Source organism: Falco biarmicus, chromosome 8 (genome assembly GCF_023638135.1).
Source record: "Falco biarmicus isolate bFalBia1 chromosome 8, bFalBia1.pri, whole genome shotgun sequence".
Lineage (NCBI taxonomy): Eukaryota > Metazoa > Chordata > Aves > Falconiformes > Falconidae > Falco > Falco biarmicus.
Window position 1 is genome coordinate 26665027 of NC_079295.1, and position 17554 is coordinate 26682580.

General features: G+C 60.6%; 1 protein-coding gene across 1 annotated transcript; it reads right to left on the reverse strand.

Moving 5' to 3' along the window:
• Positions 1 to 3393: 3393 nt before the first annotated feature.
• Positions 3394 to 16244, reverse strand: WNT6 (Wnt family member 6). The gene is given in 5 exon segments (XM_056350605.1): positions 3394 to 4156; positions 4444 to 4572; positions 4574 to 4746; positions 7654 to 7874; positions 16168 to 16244. Coding segments are annotated over 5 exon segments (1062 nt in total). The 3' UTR covers positions 3394 to 3694.
• Between the last annotated feature and the right edge of the window lie 1310 nt (positions 16245 to 17554).

The following is a 17554-nucleotide window of genomic DNA, read 5'->3' on the forward strand; positions in this document are numbered from 1 at the left end:
CTCACAGCAGTCCCCCCGAGCTGGGTCCTGCCTGAGCACTTACCCCAGAAGCATGTGGCCGAGAGTTTGGGGGGAGGAATCGGGGAGCTCATACATACACACGTGCACAGTCCCATGCACTTTTGCCCCAGTACAATTCCATGCACACCCACACACGTACACCCCCGTGCACACAAGTCCCCACATACAGCTTCCCCAGCACAGCCACCTGCACACCCCTGTGAGCCTCCACCAGCTCCCACGCACACCCCCGTTCATTCGGCCCCACGCACATTCCCCCGTGCACACCAATACATTCCCACTCCAAGCCCTCCTACACACCCCCCCGCGCCACCTCCCCGTTCATCCCCATGCACAGCCCCGTACGCCCCCCCGCCACGCACTCCCCCATGCCCCCCATACACACACCTCCCCCATGCCCCCATACACACCACATGCTCACTTCTCATGTTCCCCATGCACACTCCATCGCCCCTGCACACTCCCCATGTCCCCCCCCCGCCCCCCCTCCCCCGGGACACCCCCGCCGTGCCGTGCCGTGCCGTGCCGTGCCGTGCCGTGCCGTGCCGTGCCGTGCCGTGCCGTGCCGCAGCTCCCCCTGGCGGCCGGTCGGCGCCGCGCCGGCCGCCTTGCTCCGCGTCCCGGGTTGCCACGGCGACGGCGGGGATGCTGCGCCCCCCGGGGCTGGGAGCTGCGGGGTCTTGAGAGGGGGTTCAGAGGGCTCCCAGGGGTCTGGAGAGCTGGGGGAATTCTAGAAATCTGGGGAGCTCCTAGGACTTTTCTGGGGACCTGGGGAGTTACTAAGGGGATGAGAGGCCCCTAGGGACTGCTGAGGTGCTTCTAAGAGTCTGGGGTGGGGTCCTAATGGATAGGGAGCTCTTGGGGAGCTCCTGAAAGTCTGGGGAGCTGGGAGGTGGTTACTAGGTGTCTGAGGAGCTGGGACATTGGTAGGGGACTCTGCTAGCTGTTCAGCCTTCTCCAGACCACTGTGACAAGCCCAGCCCCTGCCTGGCTACCAGCACCACCTGCCTATGTCAGGACCTCTCCTGGCTACCAAGGGAATGAATTTGGCTCTTTCAGCTCAGGGACAGCAGGGAGCAGTGGTAGTGAGTTGGCAGCCCCCACAAGAGCTAACCCAGTTGGGCAGGGCGCAAGACACATGGACCAAGTGATGAGATATCCTGGGGGTGCAAACCAGTCACCCCACAATCAGTAGCCACTTGCCTCTCCCCAGATAAGAACCTCTTGCCCCTGCACTAGCTCCATTTTCCATCTTCTTCCCCCTCCACATTTTTGGCTTTTGTAGTGTCCAGCTTTCAGAAGCTGTGATTTGGGACAATGTCAGAGAGGACAGTGGTCAGATCCGTTACTCAAAAGAACTACCTATCTTCCCTAGGGTTTATCCATGATCCAGACCTCCAGAGCCACGTCCATGCACTAAGGAGTATGAAAGTAGCTCATTGTGGGGAAACTGAGGCACGCTCCAGAAAAGGAACTTGCTGAGAGTCAGAGCTAGGATTCTGACGCCACAGAAAAATTCAGAATCCCTCACCATAACCGGCCTCAGCCTGGGATGGCTCTGGGAGAGAGCAGGAGTGACCCAAAGTTTCACAGGACCTGCCTGGACTGAGCTCCCCTGATGTGCAGCCCAGGGCTTGCAGTGTGCCCTGGTGTTTCTAATTCAAAGGGACCAGCTCAGCCTATGAAATGGCTCCCCACAACTCCCAGCACACAGACCCTGCATCTCCGCAGCTCCCATCCTGCAGGGCCCTCCTGCCTCCATGCATGTCCTCTCTGTCCCAGACACACCTGCAGAAACACAGTAAGACATGTGCAAACAAGCATGCTCACACACAGGCACACACAAGGACAGTGTCACTGCCACAAACATGCTGACAATTTGCTGTGTATTCATCGACTTATATGCAGACATGCAAAACAGTTTGTACACCCATGAGGGGCTCACACGCACACTGATTGATATGCACACAAGCTCACATGCACACATATGGTCATGAACACAGGTAGACCTGTTACCTGTGCATGCACACACATGGACATCAACCTGCTTGCATGCACGGGTACCTTCACCTGCACCTGCCCAGCCCTGCTCGCACCCACCCGTGCATTCCCATGGGTGGGTGTGTGGCTGGAAGTTCCCAGGAGCCCCATGTGCCTCCCATCTCCCAGTGCTGCTGTGGGCAAGCCAAGAGGGAATTTCCAGCTGCAGAGCTGTAGCTGACAGATTCAGATGCTCCCACCCCAGCACTTGCTGGGCTGAGTTAATGGTTCAGTGGGTGCCTGGGGCAAGCGAGGACGATCCTGCTGGTGGGCATCACTAACACACCGCTGCAGCTCCCCTTGCCTTGTAGCATGCCCAGCACTGCAAGCTCTGCTCCTGCCCTGCCTGGCAGTACCCAGCATGCAGGGCATTGCCCACCTCGATTGAGAGCCCTGGTAGCCCTTTGGCAGGGGAGGATGGGCAAAATTCCCATGCCCTGCATTGCTACAGTGTGGAGGGCAGGCACAGGAGTGTGAACCTCTCAGCCCAGGTGCTGGGTCTGCTGACATTCCATGAGAGCTCCTCTGCCCAGTGGGGCATTGCCAACCAAGCAGGCACCAAACATACATGTTCCCTTCTTCAGTTACCTAAACCCCCATGCTGCATAAGGCTGGAGAAAACAATTTCTACGGGCACCTTGCAGCATGGGAGAGACCCCTGGAACCTCTGGAGAAGAGGGATGGCAGTCTGCCCTGCTGGGCAGCCAGGCAGGCTGCTCCTCACTGTGTGTTTGCCCACAATGGGCAAGGCTGATCAGGTTACCAAGACATGCCTGGCACCTTGCCAGCCAGGTGAGGCTGCACGTGGACCATGGCATGCCAAGCGAATGCCTTGCATGCCACCAAGCCAACAGTGTCAGCACCCACAGGGCTTCTCCGTGCCAGATCTTACAGTAGGGACTGCAGCAATGGTGGCTGAAGATGGAGTGAAAAGTATAGAAGATACCTTCAGGACACTCATAGCCCATCACCACAGTGTCAGGGCAGCTAGCCATATCTCTTGCATGAGGTGTAAGTGGAGGGACCATGGACTGCAGGTCACCACAAACATCCCAGGTCAGGTGGTGTTGGGATACAAACTAGCATCTCCAACTGATGGTGGCCATGGATGATGGGAGTAGAGCATCCACCACGCCTGAGGGCTGCAGAGCAGGGAAGGAGAGGGCTCGCCCTCATCTACACTCATCTCCTGGCTCCACAACCACAGAGAAAAGAAGAGAGTGGATAAAAAATGACCATGTGTCCCAGCACGGCCAGCAGGAATGGGAGGCTGGAGGGAGTCTGGCTGATGGGGACTCATGGCCAGGGCTGGACAGCTTTTCAGTTGGTCCTGTCCTGGTACCGCAGTCAGTGCTTCCCAGACCTCCCCAGGAAGCTGTGTGGCACACCAGCTTCAAATAGCTTTAAATAGCTTTATTAGTGGAAGCTCTGTGCCCGCAGCCCGCACCTCGGGGCCTGTGGGGATGTCAGGCAGCCCCACGCTGTCCCTTGGGGAAGCTGGGGCTTCCCAGGACGCAGAGCTGGGCTCACCCACACTGTCCCTGCCACTGGCTCAGCCTGTCTCTGTCCCGGTGGGGCAGCAGCATGAGCCTGGGGGTGGCCCCACAGATTGTCCTCGCCTGACCCCAGGCTGTCAGATGCAGAGGCTGAGCTCCTGACGGACAGAGCACTTGCGACACTGCACCACGCAGCACCAGTGGAAGCGGCAAAGGCAGTTCTCCTCCAGCACCACTGTCTCGTCCCGGTGGCCTCGTCCACAGCACAGCAGGTCGCACCCGCTCGTGTCCATGGCTGTGCTGTTGCAGATGCGGCCCCGGGTGCCCAGCGAGCCTGTCTTACGGTTAGCTGAGCAGAAATCGGGCGAGTCAGCCGAGTAGATGAGGTCCTGCTTGTCAGGAGGCTTGATGTTGTCGCCCACAGGGATGAGGGTTTTCCCATCATTGCCTCCCATCACCTTGAAAGCGCCATTGAAGCGCTCGAGCAGGCGGTCCCCCACCTCACGGAAATGGGGCATCTTCCGCCAGCAGGTCCGCAGGGTGCAGGAGCCCGACAGCCCGTGGCATTTGCACTCTGTCCTCATGTAGCTGCGCACCGCCTGGGGAAGAGACAGCGATACTCAGCCCTCAGTCCCCCACCTTCCTGCCCAGCACCCCCAGCCAAAACCCTGCCTCTTGGTGCTGCCCTGGCCCAGGGGAGGGTGCTGGGGTGGGGCACGGGGGGGTTCCAAAGCACCTGCAAAGGGCTACTGGAAGATATTTGATTCATATTTCACTCAAAATTGGTGCAGTTACATGGCTTGTGGGAGATGAAAGTGGAGGGCTGAGCTGGGTAGGGGCACATGGGGATGATTCTTGCAGAGGGCAGGGCGCGCAGGGGCCTTACCAAGCGGCCAGCTTCGTTGTTGTGCAGGTCGATAAGAGCTCGGATGTCATTTTTGCCTTTCTTGCTCTTGGCATCCATGAACTGCTGGGATTTCTCATAGCCGAACTGCACGTCGTCCCCGCAGCCCCCCCCACTCCCAGGCCGTGCCCTCCATGCCCGGACCCACCGTGGGCGAGGGGGGAGCCCGGCTCCGCGTCAGCTCACAGCCGCACTGCAGCAGCTCACCCATGCTGCAGGCCTGTGTGATGGCATGGCTCACCCCAGCTGCCGTGATGGCATACACGAAGGCTGTCTCCCGGATATCTGCAGGAGAACAGACAGGGCCAGGATGCAGCATCAGCTCTGGCAAAGACTCTGCAAGCAAGGCATCCCCCTGACGACATCCCATGAGGGCTCAGACTGCTCATTCTCCCCCTTTGCCTGTGCTTGGTGCCATTCCCTGGTTGATGCACCCTCCCTGGATCAGGCTGCCTGGGGCAAGAGCTGTCTCTTGCAAGCAGATATGCATAATTTGGGGGATGGCCAGGCCCTACCAGTGTTCCTCCACCCCAGCTGTAGGGTCCTGGAGGAAAGAGGGGAGCTTGGAGAGCAGGGGGGGGAGGTCCTGAGTGACAAGGTGGTACCCACAGCTTCTTCACACTACCCTGCAATGTACCTCCAAGCAGTGAAACCCCCATGCCCAGCTGCAAGCTGGCACCTGGGAAGAAGTGCTGCAAGGGACACTATGGGTGCCGCTCACCCCTCTGCAGGGTGGCAGAGATGAAGCTGTGCTGCCCTCTCTCCCTCCATACCCACTTTGCCACAGGGCACTGCCTGCCCCCCTCCCTCCGCCAGCACAGCCTCCACCCTGCAGGATTATTTATTATTAGTATTTGCTCCTGTCTCTCTCTGCTCCGGGACACAAATTCCAAGCATCTTTCCCCTGCCCGGACCTGCCGCTCACAGCCACAGCCAGCGGGGGATTCTGGCAGCAGGGGGTGCGGCGCCTTGCTCAGGGGGCTCCCGCACTCTCTCTGCCCTGTGCCAGGTGGACCCCTGCCCACCCGAATGCCAGGGCAGGCCTAGCCCAAGGTGGTGACACACAGCAGGTGCCTGGGGCATGGGGATGGATGGGAAAGGTGTGTTTTGGGGGGTGCCCCATCCCCAGCACTTTGGCTTGGGGAGAATGTGCAAAGAGGGGTTCCTGGGCACCAGCTCCACGAGTGGCTCCTCCACAAGCCCAGGCAGCACCTGATTCCCACCGACGTTGGTAGGAACTGGGCACACCGGTGCCTTTCCAGCAGTGCCACCCTCGGGACAGATTTTCCCTGCCCTGGCCCTCCTGCCCCCCCAACACACACGACCACCCACCTGCTCCTGCCTGGGGCTGGCAGAACCCTCGGCAGGCAGCCTGCCGCTGGCAGAGGTCCCCATGCCACCCTGCCAGCCAGGGCCCCCGGGGGATGCTGCTCCTCTGACAGCTCCTCCAGACACGTGGCTGCCCCCAAGCCAGCCTGCCCTGGCATGCCATGCCTGGCACCAGGCAGCAGAGAGGGAAGGGGGGGTGGCCACAACTGCAGCGGGGAGGGCATGGCCAGGAACCAGAGCCCACTGCAGCATCCTTGGAAAGAGGAGGCTGTCGGATGGGAGGTGCCTATCTGATGGCAGCTGGGAACCTCAGAAATGCTGGGATCATTTATGCAGTCCCCACAGGCTTACAGAGAGGATGGTGCCTGCTGGCATCTTTTAGTGCAGGGCAAGCTCTCTGCTTCTGGCACCCATGATGCAGCCCTGGGGACCTCCATGCCTCTAGCTGGCATGTCCCATGTCCTCAGAGTGCCAGAGGCCCCCAAACTCACCACTGTCCTCAGGTTTGAGGACCTCAGATGACATTGGTCATCCCCACCACCCCAGCAACGAGGCTGGGTCAAACAGCATGGTGGCTCCTTTGGTATCCCCATGCGGGATGTGTTTGTGTCTCCTCCAACCCAAGCTGACCTTGGGCACCTGACAGTTTATCTGCCAGCATCACCCACACACCACTGGTCTGGCCCTGGCATGCTGGCACCACCCCACTTACAGCCTGGAGCCCTGCCTGGCACAGATCCCACCTGCTTCGCTGTCAGGTTGGTGTGAAAATAGGTGACTCCAGAGGCAGGAGTGTCCCTCATGTGCCTTGGCTCTCTGCCCTTCAACTGAATACACCTTCCTGCATTGGGGGAACCCACACTTACAAATCAGCATCTTAAATGAGCCTGCCCTTCTGTCATGGGCCCATGTCTCCCTTGGGGCCCCAGCTCTGCCCTCACTGGTACCTGCAGCTGCTGAGTACCCTGGGAACTCTGCTCTTGCCAATGTCCCCATGGAGGCCACCCTGACCTCCCTGCAAGGCCCAAGGGCATACCCACTCTGCCTTGGCCCAGCAGATGCACCAGCAGGAGATGTGATGGCTGAGGAGACCAGGGCTTGCTTCAGCATCTTCATCTGCCCCGGCACAGGGACCAACATGGGAAAAAGGGCAAGACTAAACTCACCATCCATTAAGTGGCCCTACCAGCCCAAGGTGCTTCAAGTACCCCCCCTTCCCCATCCACCTCCCAGCCTCTCTCCCCGAGGAGTATGGCAGGGCTTTCCTGTCTCTTACAGGCTCACAGGTGCTCCCTTGCTCTGCTCCTATTCTGGCTTTGATGCAGCTGGGCTGTGCTTGCACCGTTGTAGCCACCTGGCTGGGACGTGCCCATCCCTCCCTGTCACCCCGCCCCTGTCTCTCGGGGTGACATCAGGGTGCCCACCCAGGGATGCAAGGATGGGAGCAAGCATTCCTCTCTTCTGCCCCCTGTAAGGCCAGGAGGAGGGATCTGCAGGGCACCCATGGGGCGAGGGGCAGCTCCCAGTGGCTGCATACTGCATCCCACCCGGGCCCCTTCCCCCAGCACACCCCGGGGTCCCGAGGGAGCAGTAAATCACTGCCAGACGAGGGTGCATTCTTGGGCTTTGTGAAGCCCCGCGCTGTCTGGGAGCATCGGTAATTGCTTCATTACAACACCGGGAGACATGTCCCAGCAGTAAAACCTCAGCCTGACTGCACCGGGGAGCACTGAGCAACCCCCTACACACACACACTCACAGGTTTGCACGCCCAGACTCTGCTCCAGGGGTCCCGGGGAGGTGCTTGACCGGGTGGCTGGAGGCTTTTTGGGAGATGGGAGGCCGAGGAAGCGCTGGCCTTACCCTGCTGCAGGATCTTGCCGAAGTACTTGCTGTGGCTGGTGCAGTTCCAGCGACGGAAGCGGAATTGGTACTGGCACTCCCGGACGCCCAGCTTGGTGCCCTTAGCCACCTCCTGCACGATCTCTGGCTCCAGCTGGCACAGCTCCGCCTGCTTCCCTGCCAGCCGCTTCGTCTTGCGGCAGATGCTGTTGGGGTCCATGACCAGGGGGCTCCCCACTGCCCTGCAGGAGGGGACAGCGAGCAGAGCAAAACCAGCACCCGAGCCCAGGGGGAACGAGGGTGGGGATGGAGCATGGCCAGACCTGCTCCCAGGGACAGAGCGTGGCTGTGGGACAGTGCCGGCTCAGCACTGAGCCTAGGTGACAAGGGGACAGGGAGAGGTATGTAGGGAAGGCAGGACAAAAGGTATGGGTGGCATCTGCATGCCAGCACCCAGGGGATATCTTGCCCTGCCCAGCCAGTTGGGGAATGGGAGAGACCCCCAACTGTGGGACTGGCTGGGGGAAGATGCTAGCCCATGCCACTCCACACCCAAAGCCTTTGGGGACATCCCTGGGGGTCATGGCAGTGTCCCCAGTGGGAGATGGCAGAGATGCTGTGCTGCTCAGCACCTGCTCTTTGAGTCTGGTGCTGACCCAGCACAGCCCTGGCATCATGGTGTGACCAATGCCTGGCGCAGCTGTAGCTCCCGGAGCCCCACGGGCACAGCAGGGAGCCCAGCCAGCACCCTTGGTGTGCCTCCCCCTCTCTGGGGAGCTCGCTGCTTTACCCGTGGGAGACGAGCTGAGTGGCCTTGCCAGTGATAAAACCCCTTGGCTGTTGGCCAGGCTCCCTTGCTTGCCTCCCCCTACCCAGGCACTGGCCCTGGGGGAAGAGAGCCGCAGGCGGGCACGAGCGCGTGAGGGAGGGATGCAGGTGGCATTGCCAACCCTGTTGGTGCCAGCACAGGAGGGCAAGTCTCAGCTGGGCCCTTGTCAGAAGCGGCTCCTCCTTGCCAGCACAGCTGGAGCGAGGTGCCTGGCTGGGCTGGGAGGCAGAGTCTGAGCATGACGCTGTGCTCCCCAGCATGCCGCTGGCTACAGAAACTCCTGTACTTTCCCCACACATTTTGCCTGGAGTGCCCTCCACGGCACGGCTCATGCAGCTGCACAGCCTGCCAGTGCCATGCCCTGTGCTGGCGAGGGCAATGCTCCAGCTCTGCCGTGGGCAACACCAGAGCCACAGTGGGCAGGCATGCCACACTGCTGGTCCTGTGGCATGGAGACTGCGCAGCCACGGACCACCAGAATTTAGCACACCCCAAACACGGCCCCATCCAGCTCCCCCACACCTCTAACGCTGCTCCTGTGGGCTCAGAGCTCGTACTGCTCAATAGCATTATTTTCCTGGCTGTGGATGCCCACAGGACCCCAGGGCTGGACTCAGAATCCCCCAGTATTTTGGAATGTCCAAAAAACGTGAAATCACATCCCCTGGGGTCCCCTGGGGAGCAGCACCCAGGCAGCCTGTGCTACCAGCAGCCCCACTCACTGGGGAGCACCAGCTGTGCTGCAGCTTCCAAACCCAGACCTTTATAGTCTGGCCAAGTCCCAGGGGCTCAAAAATCACAAGCTGATTCTCGTTGTTTAACTATGTTCTGGGTTTCCTTTTCGTTCTTGCACAGCTGGGGGTCTGTGTTCAAGACACCAGGCTGCAGGACTTCACTTTGCCATCCTGCCCCTGCTGCAAACCCCCTCTAAGCCCCTTGTTAGAAGCTTAAGGTCCTGCCAGGATCCCCCTGCCCCACATCAGGCTCCCAAGCTTCCTGCATCTCCTCCCCAGCTGGGTTTGGGGAGGATGTGCCCTCTCACACAGCCTGGAAAAGGAACCTTTATGTTTTGGCTGGAGGTTTAAAGGGTTAAACAGCTCAACTGAGAGGCACAGGCTGTAAAGGTGACCTCCAGCAGGGAAACTGAGGCAAGCCCACACCACTGCTGGGGAGCACCCATCTCCCTTTTCTCCCCACAGCTTGGTTTCCATTTGCTGCGTGAGGCACAGGCACCTCTGCAAAGGGATGGGGCAGCTGGGGAAGCATATCAGGACTGTGGCTGGGTTGGTGCAGGTCCCCCATCGATGGGGACATTAAGGCCCACATGGAAAGTCACCAGCAAGCCTGGCCGGTCCTATCCCACGATGACCACACACATGAGGGTTCAAGCCTCCATGCCAGGCTTCCAGCACACCCCCCTTGGGGACCGTGGGCTCCTGACATCCTCAACAGGATGGCAGAGGTTTGGCCTCCTGCTCTGGTGGGGTGGGGAAGAAGGGGAGCCGGGACAGGACTTTCATTAAGAGACGACTCTTTGTACTCATATAAAAACGATGCGCCAGCCCCCCGGGGCCGTCAGATCAAATGCTGAACTGCGGCTCACCCCGGCCCACCAGATCAGGCCGGGAAGAAGAGCGCAGCCCCGCAGGGCTGGGGGGCGGCGGGTGGCTCGCCGGCACCGCAGGGGTCCCCACCCATGGCCCGGGTAGCGGCAGGGCCAGCGGCAGCGCACAGGAGCTCACCAGTCACGCCGGCGAGGCATGGGGTGGGCTGCCTAAGTCCAGTGCAATATTAATTTCCGCTGGGCTCTGCTTTCTGGCGCGGGGAGGCTTCTGGGAGCCCAAAAGCTGTTTTCCTTTGGAGGGTTTGGGGCGGGGGGGCAGGGGGGAGACAAGGGCAAGAAAAATGCTGCCAAACTGCTACCGCTTTGGCAAGGGCTCCGGCGCAGGGCCCAGATCTGCCTGAGCTTGTCCTGCTCCAAGGCCTCCCGCATCTACAATTAAGGTACCCCACCTCTGCTGCCGGGCACTCCTCCCCCTGCCCTGGTGAAGGAACCAGGTCGCCAGCCCAGCTCCCCATAACCTGCCTGGGGCACCCCGGACCCCCGGCACCTCCTGCCTGGCAGCCCCCAGCCGGGCTCAGCGCCTCAGCAGCATCCCTCCCACCTGCCCCCAGTGCCCTTTGCCTGCTGCCGAAACTGCCGCCGGGTGGCTGCTGCCTCACCCTGAGAGGAGCCAGGACAATGAGCCCTGCTTTCCCACCTGATTCCCAGCACCCCTGTGTAAGGCAAACAAACTCCATTGCTGAAAGAGGAAACTGAGGCACAGAAGAGGAGCTGCAACCCACTGCTGTCACCCCTTTGTCTGCCATAGCCGCAGCCTGAGCCCCGTCCCAGTGACGCACAGGAAACAGGAGTCACCGAGGCTTCTGATGCAACCCCTGTGCTCTGGATGCTGTCCTCACTGCAACAGAGCCATGGGCTCCTAAGAGCCATAATCACCAGATTTTCCAGCCCAGATTAGGGTCACAGAGGTTCCAGTATGTCCCTGTCTTGTTCCCAGCCAAAATCGTAGACCAAGGAGCACAAGTCACCAGCTTCCTCTTAGACATGGGTATGATATGGAGTAGGGCTTCTCCTGGTGCCTGCCAGAAGACCATGACTGAGGGGAGCCGGTGGGTTCCCAGTTTGCAGGGAGCTGATGGAGAGGGGCTGAAGAGCCATGGGGCGAGGAAAAGGATGGTCAGACTTAGCAAAATGGCACATGCATTTTGGGTGGAAAAATGTCTCCTTTGGTCCTGACAGCCCTGAAACCCTGAGGGAGAATGACAGTTGTGCCATGCCAGCTCCATGTGGCACTAGCCGGGTCTGTACCCATTGAGTACTGCTGCCTGGGCATTCCCATGCGGCAAGAGGACCCTGCTGTGGGGTAGGTAGCAAGGGCATGGCTTGTCTTGCATCCAGGTCTGCGTTCTAGACCCTGGATGCCTTCAGGAGAGGGATACAGGTTGCCAGGGTACGCAGCCCATCACTTGGAGCCCACAGGCACTTCTCCACCTGCTTGGAGAGGTGAGAGCCACAGGATTCCAGCCCTGGAAAGCTGAGCTCCATCCCTGGGAAGACAGGTCACCCCGCATCCCACCTAACAGTGTCACACTCAGTGACAGCCCTGCAATGAAATTGGACCCGATCGGAGCCCATCTCTTTCCAAGCTGTGCAAACAGGGCAAGGAGTGGGGACGACATGAATTTTCACCCTTGAGCTTTCCCTTCAACCCACGCAAGCACACAGCGGGTACCCGGCCCCTCACCGGGGGCAATGCGTGGGTGCTGCCACTAACCAGGGCAGCCAGGCACGGAAAGCAGAGCAGGAGGCGCATGGAGGGGGGGGTGAGTAAGCAGCAAGTCACTGCCCTTGGGGGCACAGCTGGGGCTTGGCTGCTGAACAGCACTGGGGGCACCCAGGGAGAAGAAAATGCAGTGGGAGCCTGTTCCCTGCCCTCCTCCTCGTACCTCCTCGGCAAGGACCACATGCAAACAGCTGGGAAACTGCCCAAAGGAAAGAGGCTTTGGCGTGGCATGGCATCAGCCCACGGATCTGCTGGCTGCAGGGTCACACCGAGGCCAGGCGCTCGTGGCCAGGAGCTGTCCAAGCTTGTGCTGCAGGTACTGGGAGGGGATGGAGGGAGAATGTGACCACAGAGGTGGCAGTCCCAAAGCCGTGTCCAAGCCCTGGAAGGGCTGGAGTGAGAAGAAAGGGGTCCACCCACCTGTGGTCACCGTGTCCTTTCTCTGGGTGATGGTGGAGGCTGGAGCTAGGGTAGCACGAGGGCTGGGTTAGCATATGCCCAAATGTGGGTGCCACATGTGATGGCAGGACCCTGCACATCCTGAGCAAGTATGGAGGTATGCCCAGTTCTGCCCAGCACCCTCCTGCATGAGGGGGATTTGAAGGGGTCAAGCCTCTGATGCAAATGCCAACCGAGCCCTCCAGCCTGGGGCATGTGTAGGGCAGGGCTGGGCAGCCTGGGTGTCACTGGGGGAGAGTGGAAGTGACCAGGAGCAGAGATGAGGGATAGCATGGAGGAAAGCTCAGTTGTCTTCAGCAGAGGACACAAGTAGCCCAATTCTGGAACCAGTACCATCCCAAAGAGTGCAAGGGAAACATTTTCCCTTTGAAAAACCCCACGGGTCAGTGGCTGCCCTAGAAGGGGCACAAGGAGGTGGCACCGGGAAGGAGCTCCCACACTGGGAGGTGCTTTGCTGTACACTGCTCCAGGGGTGAAGGCATGCCTGGGATGGCTGGGCAGCCCTGTCTACTGGGCGCTGTGGGGGGCCGTGGGCTGCTGGTCAGCAAGCCCGGGGGGTGACTCATGATGCTCACCCCAAGGCACGCAGGCAGGGCCCACAGCCCGGCAGCCTGCCCTTACAGGCTCTGCGCAGTGTGGGTGCTGGTCAGGGAAGCAGTGGAGAAGGTGTGGCTTTGGGGGGCACAAGCCTGGGACCCCTTCAAGCAAGGGTGCAGCCATGGGTGCTGGCAGATAGGTCTTCCCCTGAGCTCCTCTGAAGGAGCCCCATGAAAACCTAGAGATGCACTGCCCACATGCATGCATGGGAAGGGGACACAGGGCAGACATCCCCCTCAGACTCACAGCTGGAGTGGAGCACGTCTCACCTGGGATGGTTTAAACCCTTGCTCTCTCTTCCACCTCCTGATTGCTCTCAGTCGTGCCCATAGAGAGCCGATGGACACTGGGGCACTGGGGAAGCCCACCTTTGCTCACTCCCATCTCCGCAGTGCCTCCATCCCTGCGAGCACAGCTCAACCACAAACCAGCTCAGTTGAAATCCTGTCCTGAACCTGCCCAGAGCTCCTGAGACACCAGGTTTGCCTGCCCTGTATCCCTGCACTCTCCGGGCCATCCTAGGAGCCCCAGGCGGTCCCTATCTGTCCTGCTCAGGGAGGAATCACTGTTGCACAAGGGCACAGATAAGAAACATGAAAAGATGAGGGGAGGAGGAAGAAAGGTATTTTACAGAGCTGGTGGGAGCAAGGGGAGCCTCTTCCCTGCAGCCTGACACTAACCAAGGGACTGGCAGCATCTGAATGACACATCTTCCCATCAGCACTGACCACAGCCTGCTCCCCTCTGTCATGGAAAGGTGTGTCTGCCCATCATTCTGCCTCTTCTTAGACACAGAGGCACAGGGGGTGTAGGACAAGGGTGACTGTATCTTCAGTGAGCCCTCTGGGGACATCCTACCACAGTGAGGATGCTCTTTCTCAGGCTATGATGTCCTCAGCATGATGTCACTGCTTGTACATCACACATGAACCTTTCTCTGTAGATACAGCTGTCTGCCAGGATCCTAATGAGTACAGTTACTGCCCACGAGTGGCCCAGCCCAGCTGTGTGCTTGGGCTGGGGACCCAGTCCCACATCACCCTGCCATGTCACTCTCACAAATCAGTTTGTTGCCAGTGTGGGGAAAAAATGCTTCAAACAGGCAGTCCCTGTGTCCCTCTGCACTGCACAGCCAATGCACCCAGGGGTGGGGACAGGGGAGGCAGTATAGACCTTCCTTTCCTGCTCAGGGAAACATGCGCCCTCAGCTGAGCACCCACAGGTGCCCAGAGGTTCATGGGTGAAAGCATGACACTGAAGTCCCTATATATCAGTGACAGGGACAAGGAACAGCTCTACTAATCCCACCAGGCCTGGGGCTTCCAGGAGCCCTGGCACAACACATGGCTGCACCCCTGAACCCATCCTCACCAGAAGCAAAACTCACAGACATCAGTGCTACCAAGACCTGGGAGAGGGGATGGATACTGGGAGCAGGCACGTGGGAAGATGCCTGTCTTGAGCTGGCTCAAAGGGCCAGGCAGCACCCAGACCTCTCTCCCCCGCGTGGAAACAGCTCCCTGGAAATGAGGGATGATCTCAGCCCCGGGGGCCAGAGATCCCAGGCTCTGGGCGAAGCAGCTTGTGAATCAGCTGGCTGCTCCAGTGCTCCATCCCAGGAAGCCCAGCATGTTTGTTTGGTGGTGCTGGTGGCCTCATCCACACATCACCTCCTCCTGGCTCACTGGCTCCAGGCTCCAGAGCAAAGCAGAGTGTCTGCTGGTGATCCCCCTGCTGCCACTCTGATGCCTGGTGTATATGGCCATGCTGTGTGCAACTGGGTTATTATTCTTAAATTAAAGGTTCCTTTTCTTCTTTTTTAAGAGAAGAAAAAACAAGTTTGACCCCTTGCCCTCCTCTGCCAAATCCTGCTAATCTCCCCCAAGCCGGCACTGCCAGCACACGCACGGCCCAGGCTCAGTGGTGAGACACAGCTCCGAGCAGCCAGGGAGGGGGCAGCGGTACTCCAGCACCCTGCCCCTGTTGGTGTCATCTGCCTGCCCCCAAACTGGAGACAAAGTGAGTTCCCACTTCACCCCTGCCTGCTCCAGCCATGGGCAGGATGGCACCCATGTCCCCAGAAGCTTGGGAGTGAGGGCCCACTGGGCAGGTGTTGATGAGGATGGGGCAGAGGAAGCAGGGAGAGCTGAAGGGACAGCCATGTGTGCAGGGCAGCAGTCTGAGAATTAGCCAGGGAAAATGAGCAGCTCTTGGGCAGCAAGAGGGACTGCGCCCCAAGCTGGCACAGCTACCCCGAGGTGGTGGCAGGGAGCAGCCCCCTGAACCCTGTCCCAGCCAGGGCTCCCCCTACCTTGCTCTCCCCTCCTCTGGCAAAAAAACCAAGACAAACTCCTCTCAGACCTGTGTTAACCCCTTCCCCGGCAATAAACACAGAGCTTGGGCTCCGGTGCCAAACTCTCAGCTGGTGTACAACTGATTGTAACAGCGCCATTTATACCCACCAAGGCCCCCCCTTTCGCCCTGCACCCCTGGAGCCAGGGCTAGAGAAGGTAATGGAGCCACAGAATAAATCACTGGCAGGCGGGCAGGGGACCAGGAGGGGAAAGGCTTATGGAGAGCTTTATTTTAGGGGTCAAAAGAGTGTGACAATGTGGAGACGAATAGCCTCAGATAATGAATGATAGCCCGGACGGCACGCTGGGGAGCTGGAATCTAAGCACTTAAAACCGGATAAAGACAGGCTGGGTGAAATTCTTAATAGATTTAAATAGTTCATGTTTCGACAGATACCTGGGCTTTCCAAGGCTGGGTCCCAGCTCTGTGCCTGTAATGAATCCCCCACCCCCTCCAGTATCCTGCAAGGCACCGTCTCTGCCTTTGATGAAGGCACCATTACAAACAGGGGTTTTGTCCCCGCCATGTCCAGGCCACTGCTCAGGAGGGGACACTGTAGGGACCCTCGGGCTTTTAATTAAAGTTGACTTATTGGAGGGGTTTTGAGGCCCCTATCCCCCCTTCCACGCCCCTCAGGCATACAACCCTCCCAAGCTGTGGGCTTGGGGTGCAGGGAGGCAGGTTGCAGCTCTCTCTGCAGGACCTGGGTGCCCCAAACCCCTGGGGGTCCCCCAGCCTGCTGTCCTCGACGCGCTCGTGTGCCTGATCCCCGACAGTTTGGGGGTGTCCCCAACTGGATCCGCCTGGCCAGCGAGCAGCAGTCCACACCCAAGGGGTGTCCTGGGTGTAAGGGCTCTGTTGTCCCCCAGCTGGCGTGGGGGGACCACCCCCGAAGACCGAGGGACCCTGAGCACCCCCTCGGCATTCACCCCGGGATGTCCTACTCACCACCAGAGCCCGATGATGTTGGCGGGGCAGAGGAGGATGAAGAAGAGCCCCAGCTGGGTCCGGGAGGAAGGCAGCATCCTGCCAGGGCTGAGGGGAGCGCCGAGCCCCCTCCGCGCCCCCCGCGGAGACCCAGGCAGCCGGGCTCGCCGCCGCCCGAGGGTCCGGCCGGGGCCCCGGCGGGTGGGTGCCCGCTGCCTCCCTCCGCCGGGCCGGGGCGGGCGGGCACCGCGGCCGGCGGGGCTGGGCTGGGGCTGGGCTGGGCAGGCACCTCCGGGCGGCTGGAGCGCGGCGCGGCGGCTGCTCCGGAGAAGGAGGAGGAGGAGGGACGGGGCTGCGAAAGCATCTGCCTCCGACTGGGAAACCGGAGCCCGGGGGGACGGACAGGGCGGGCCAGGCGGGGGGACTCCTGGGTGCCAGGCTCGGCTCCCGGCGCCCAGCCACGGCCACGGCGCGGGCACGGCCACGGCCACGGCCACGGGCACGGGCACGCTCCGGCAGCGGGACGGTGGCCGCAGCCCGCCCGGCCCCGCGTCCCGGCGCCGCGCTTGGACGTGCACCCCTTTTAGCGGGGTCCGGCTGGCACAGCCCTGTCCCCCACAGCCCCGGGGGACCTGACATGGCACAGCCCTGCGTGGCTCCACTCAGGGTCCTGGTGTGGCACTGACAAAACCAGCCTGGCCTCAAGGCTCCCGCTGGTACCTGCTCATTGCTCTCCTGCCCGACCCTGATACCCCTGGCATGGTCTTGCCCAAACCTGGCATCCCTGTGTTGCCCCCCAGCACAGCCCTGCCTGGCCCCTGCCCCTGGACTGGGTCCACCTGGCACAAGCCTGGTTCCGTGGCCCTGCCTGCCCTCGGACCAGTCTGTCCTGCCTGAGGACACTGGAGGAATGACCCCCACCAAGCATCATTTGGCTCCAGCTCTGCCATAGAGACATCCCTGGGGCAGGGGGGCATGCAGATGGATGATGGGAGCAAGCCCCAGGAGCAAAGAGTGTGGAAAAAGAGTGCAGGGAGAGCCGGCTTGTTTGTAGTGATCTCATCTCAGGTGCAGCCGGGACCCAGGAGGGAGACAGCCCGACAGCCCCCAGCACCAGATCACTGCAGGCAGTAGGAGCTGCCTGGGGCAGGAGGAAGCTGAGGGGCCTGGGAGGAGGTAGTGGTGGTCCACACCAGGGCTGGACGGCTGGGGACAGAAGGAGCTGGTGCCAGTAAGGTGCCACCCCAATTTTGTCCCCCTTGAGCAGCCCCAAGAATAGTTTCCCCGGGCTCAGCCCAGGGCCCTGGGTCTCTGCTTCTTGCACCGCTCGTGACACAGCAGAGCTTGGGGATGCAGCTCCCAGCCCTGCAGTATCCAGGCCATGGGGGGTCCTGGTCCATCTCTGCAC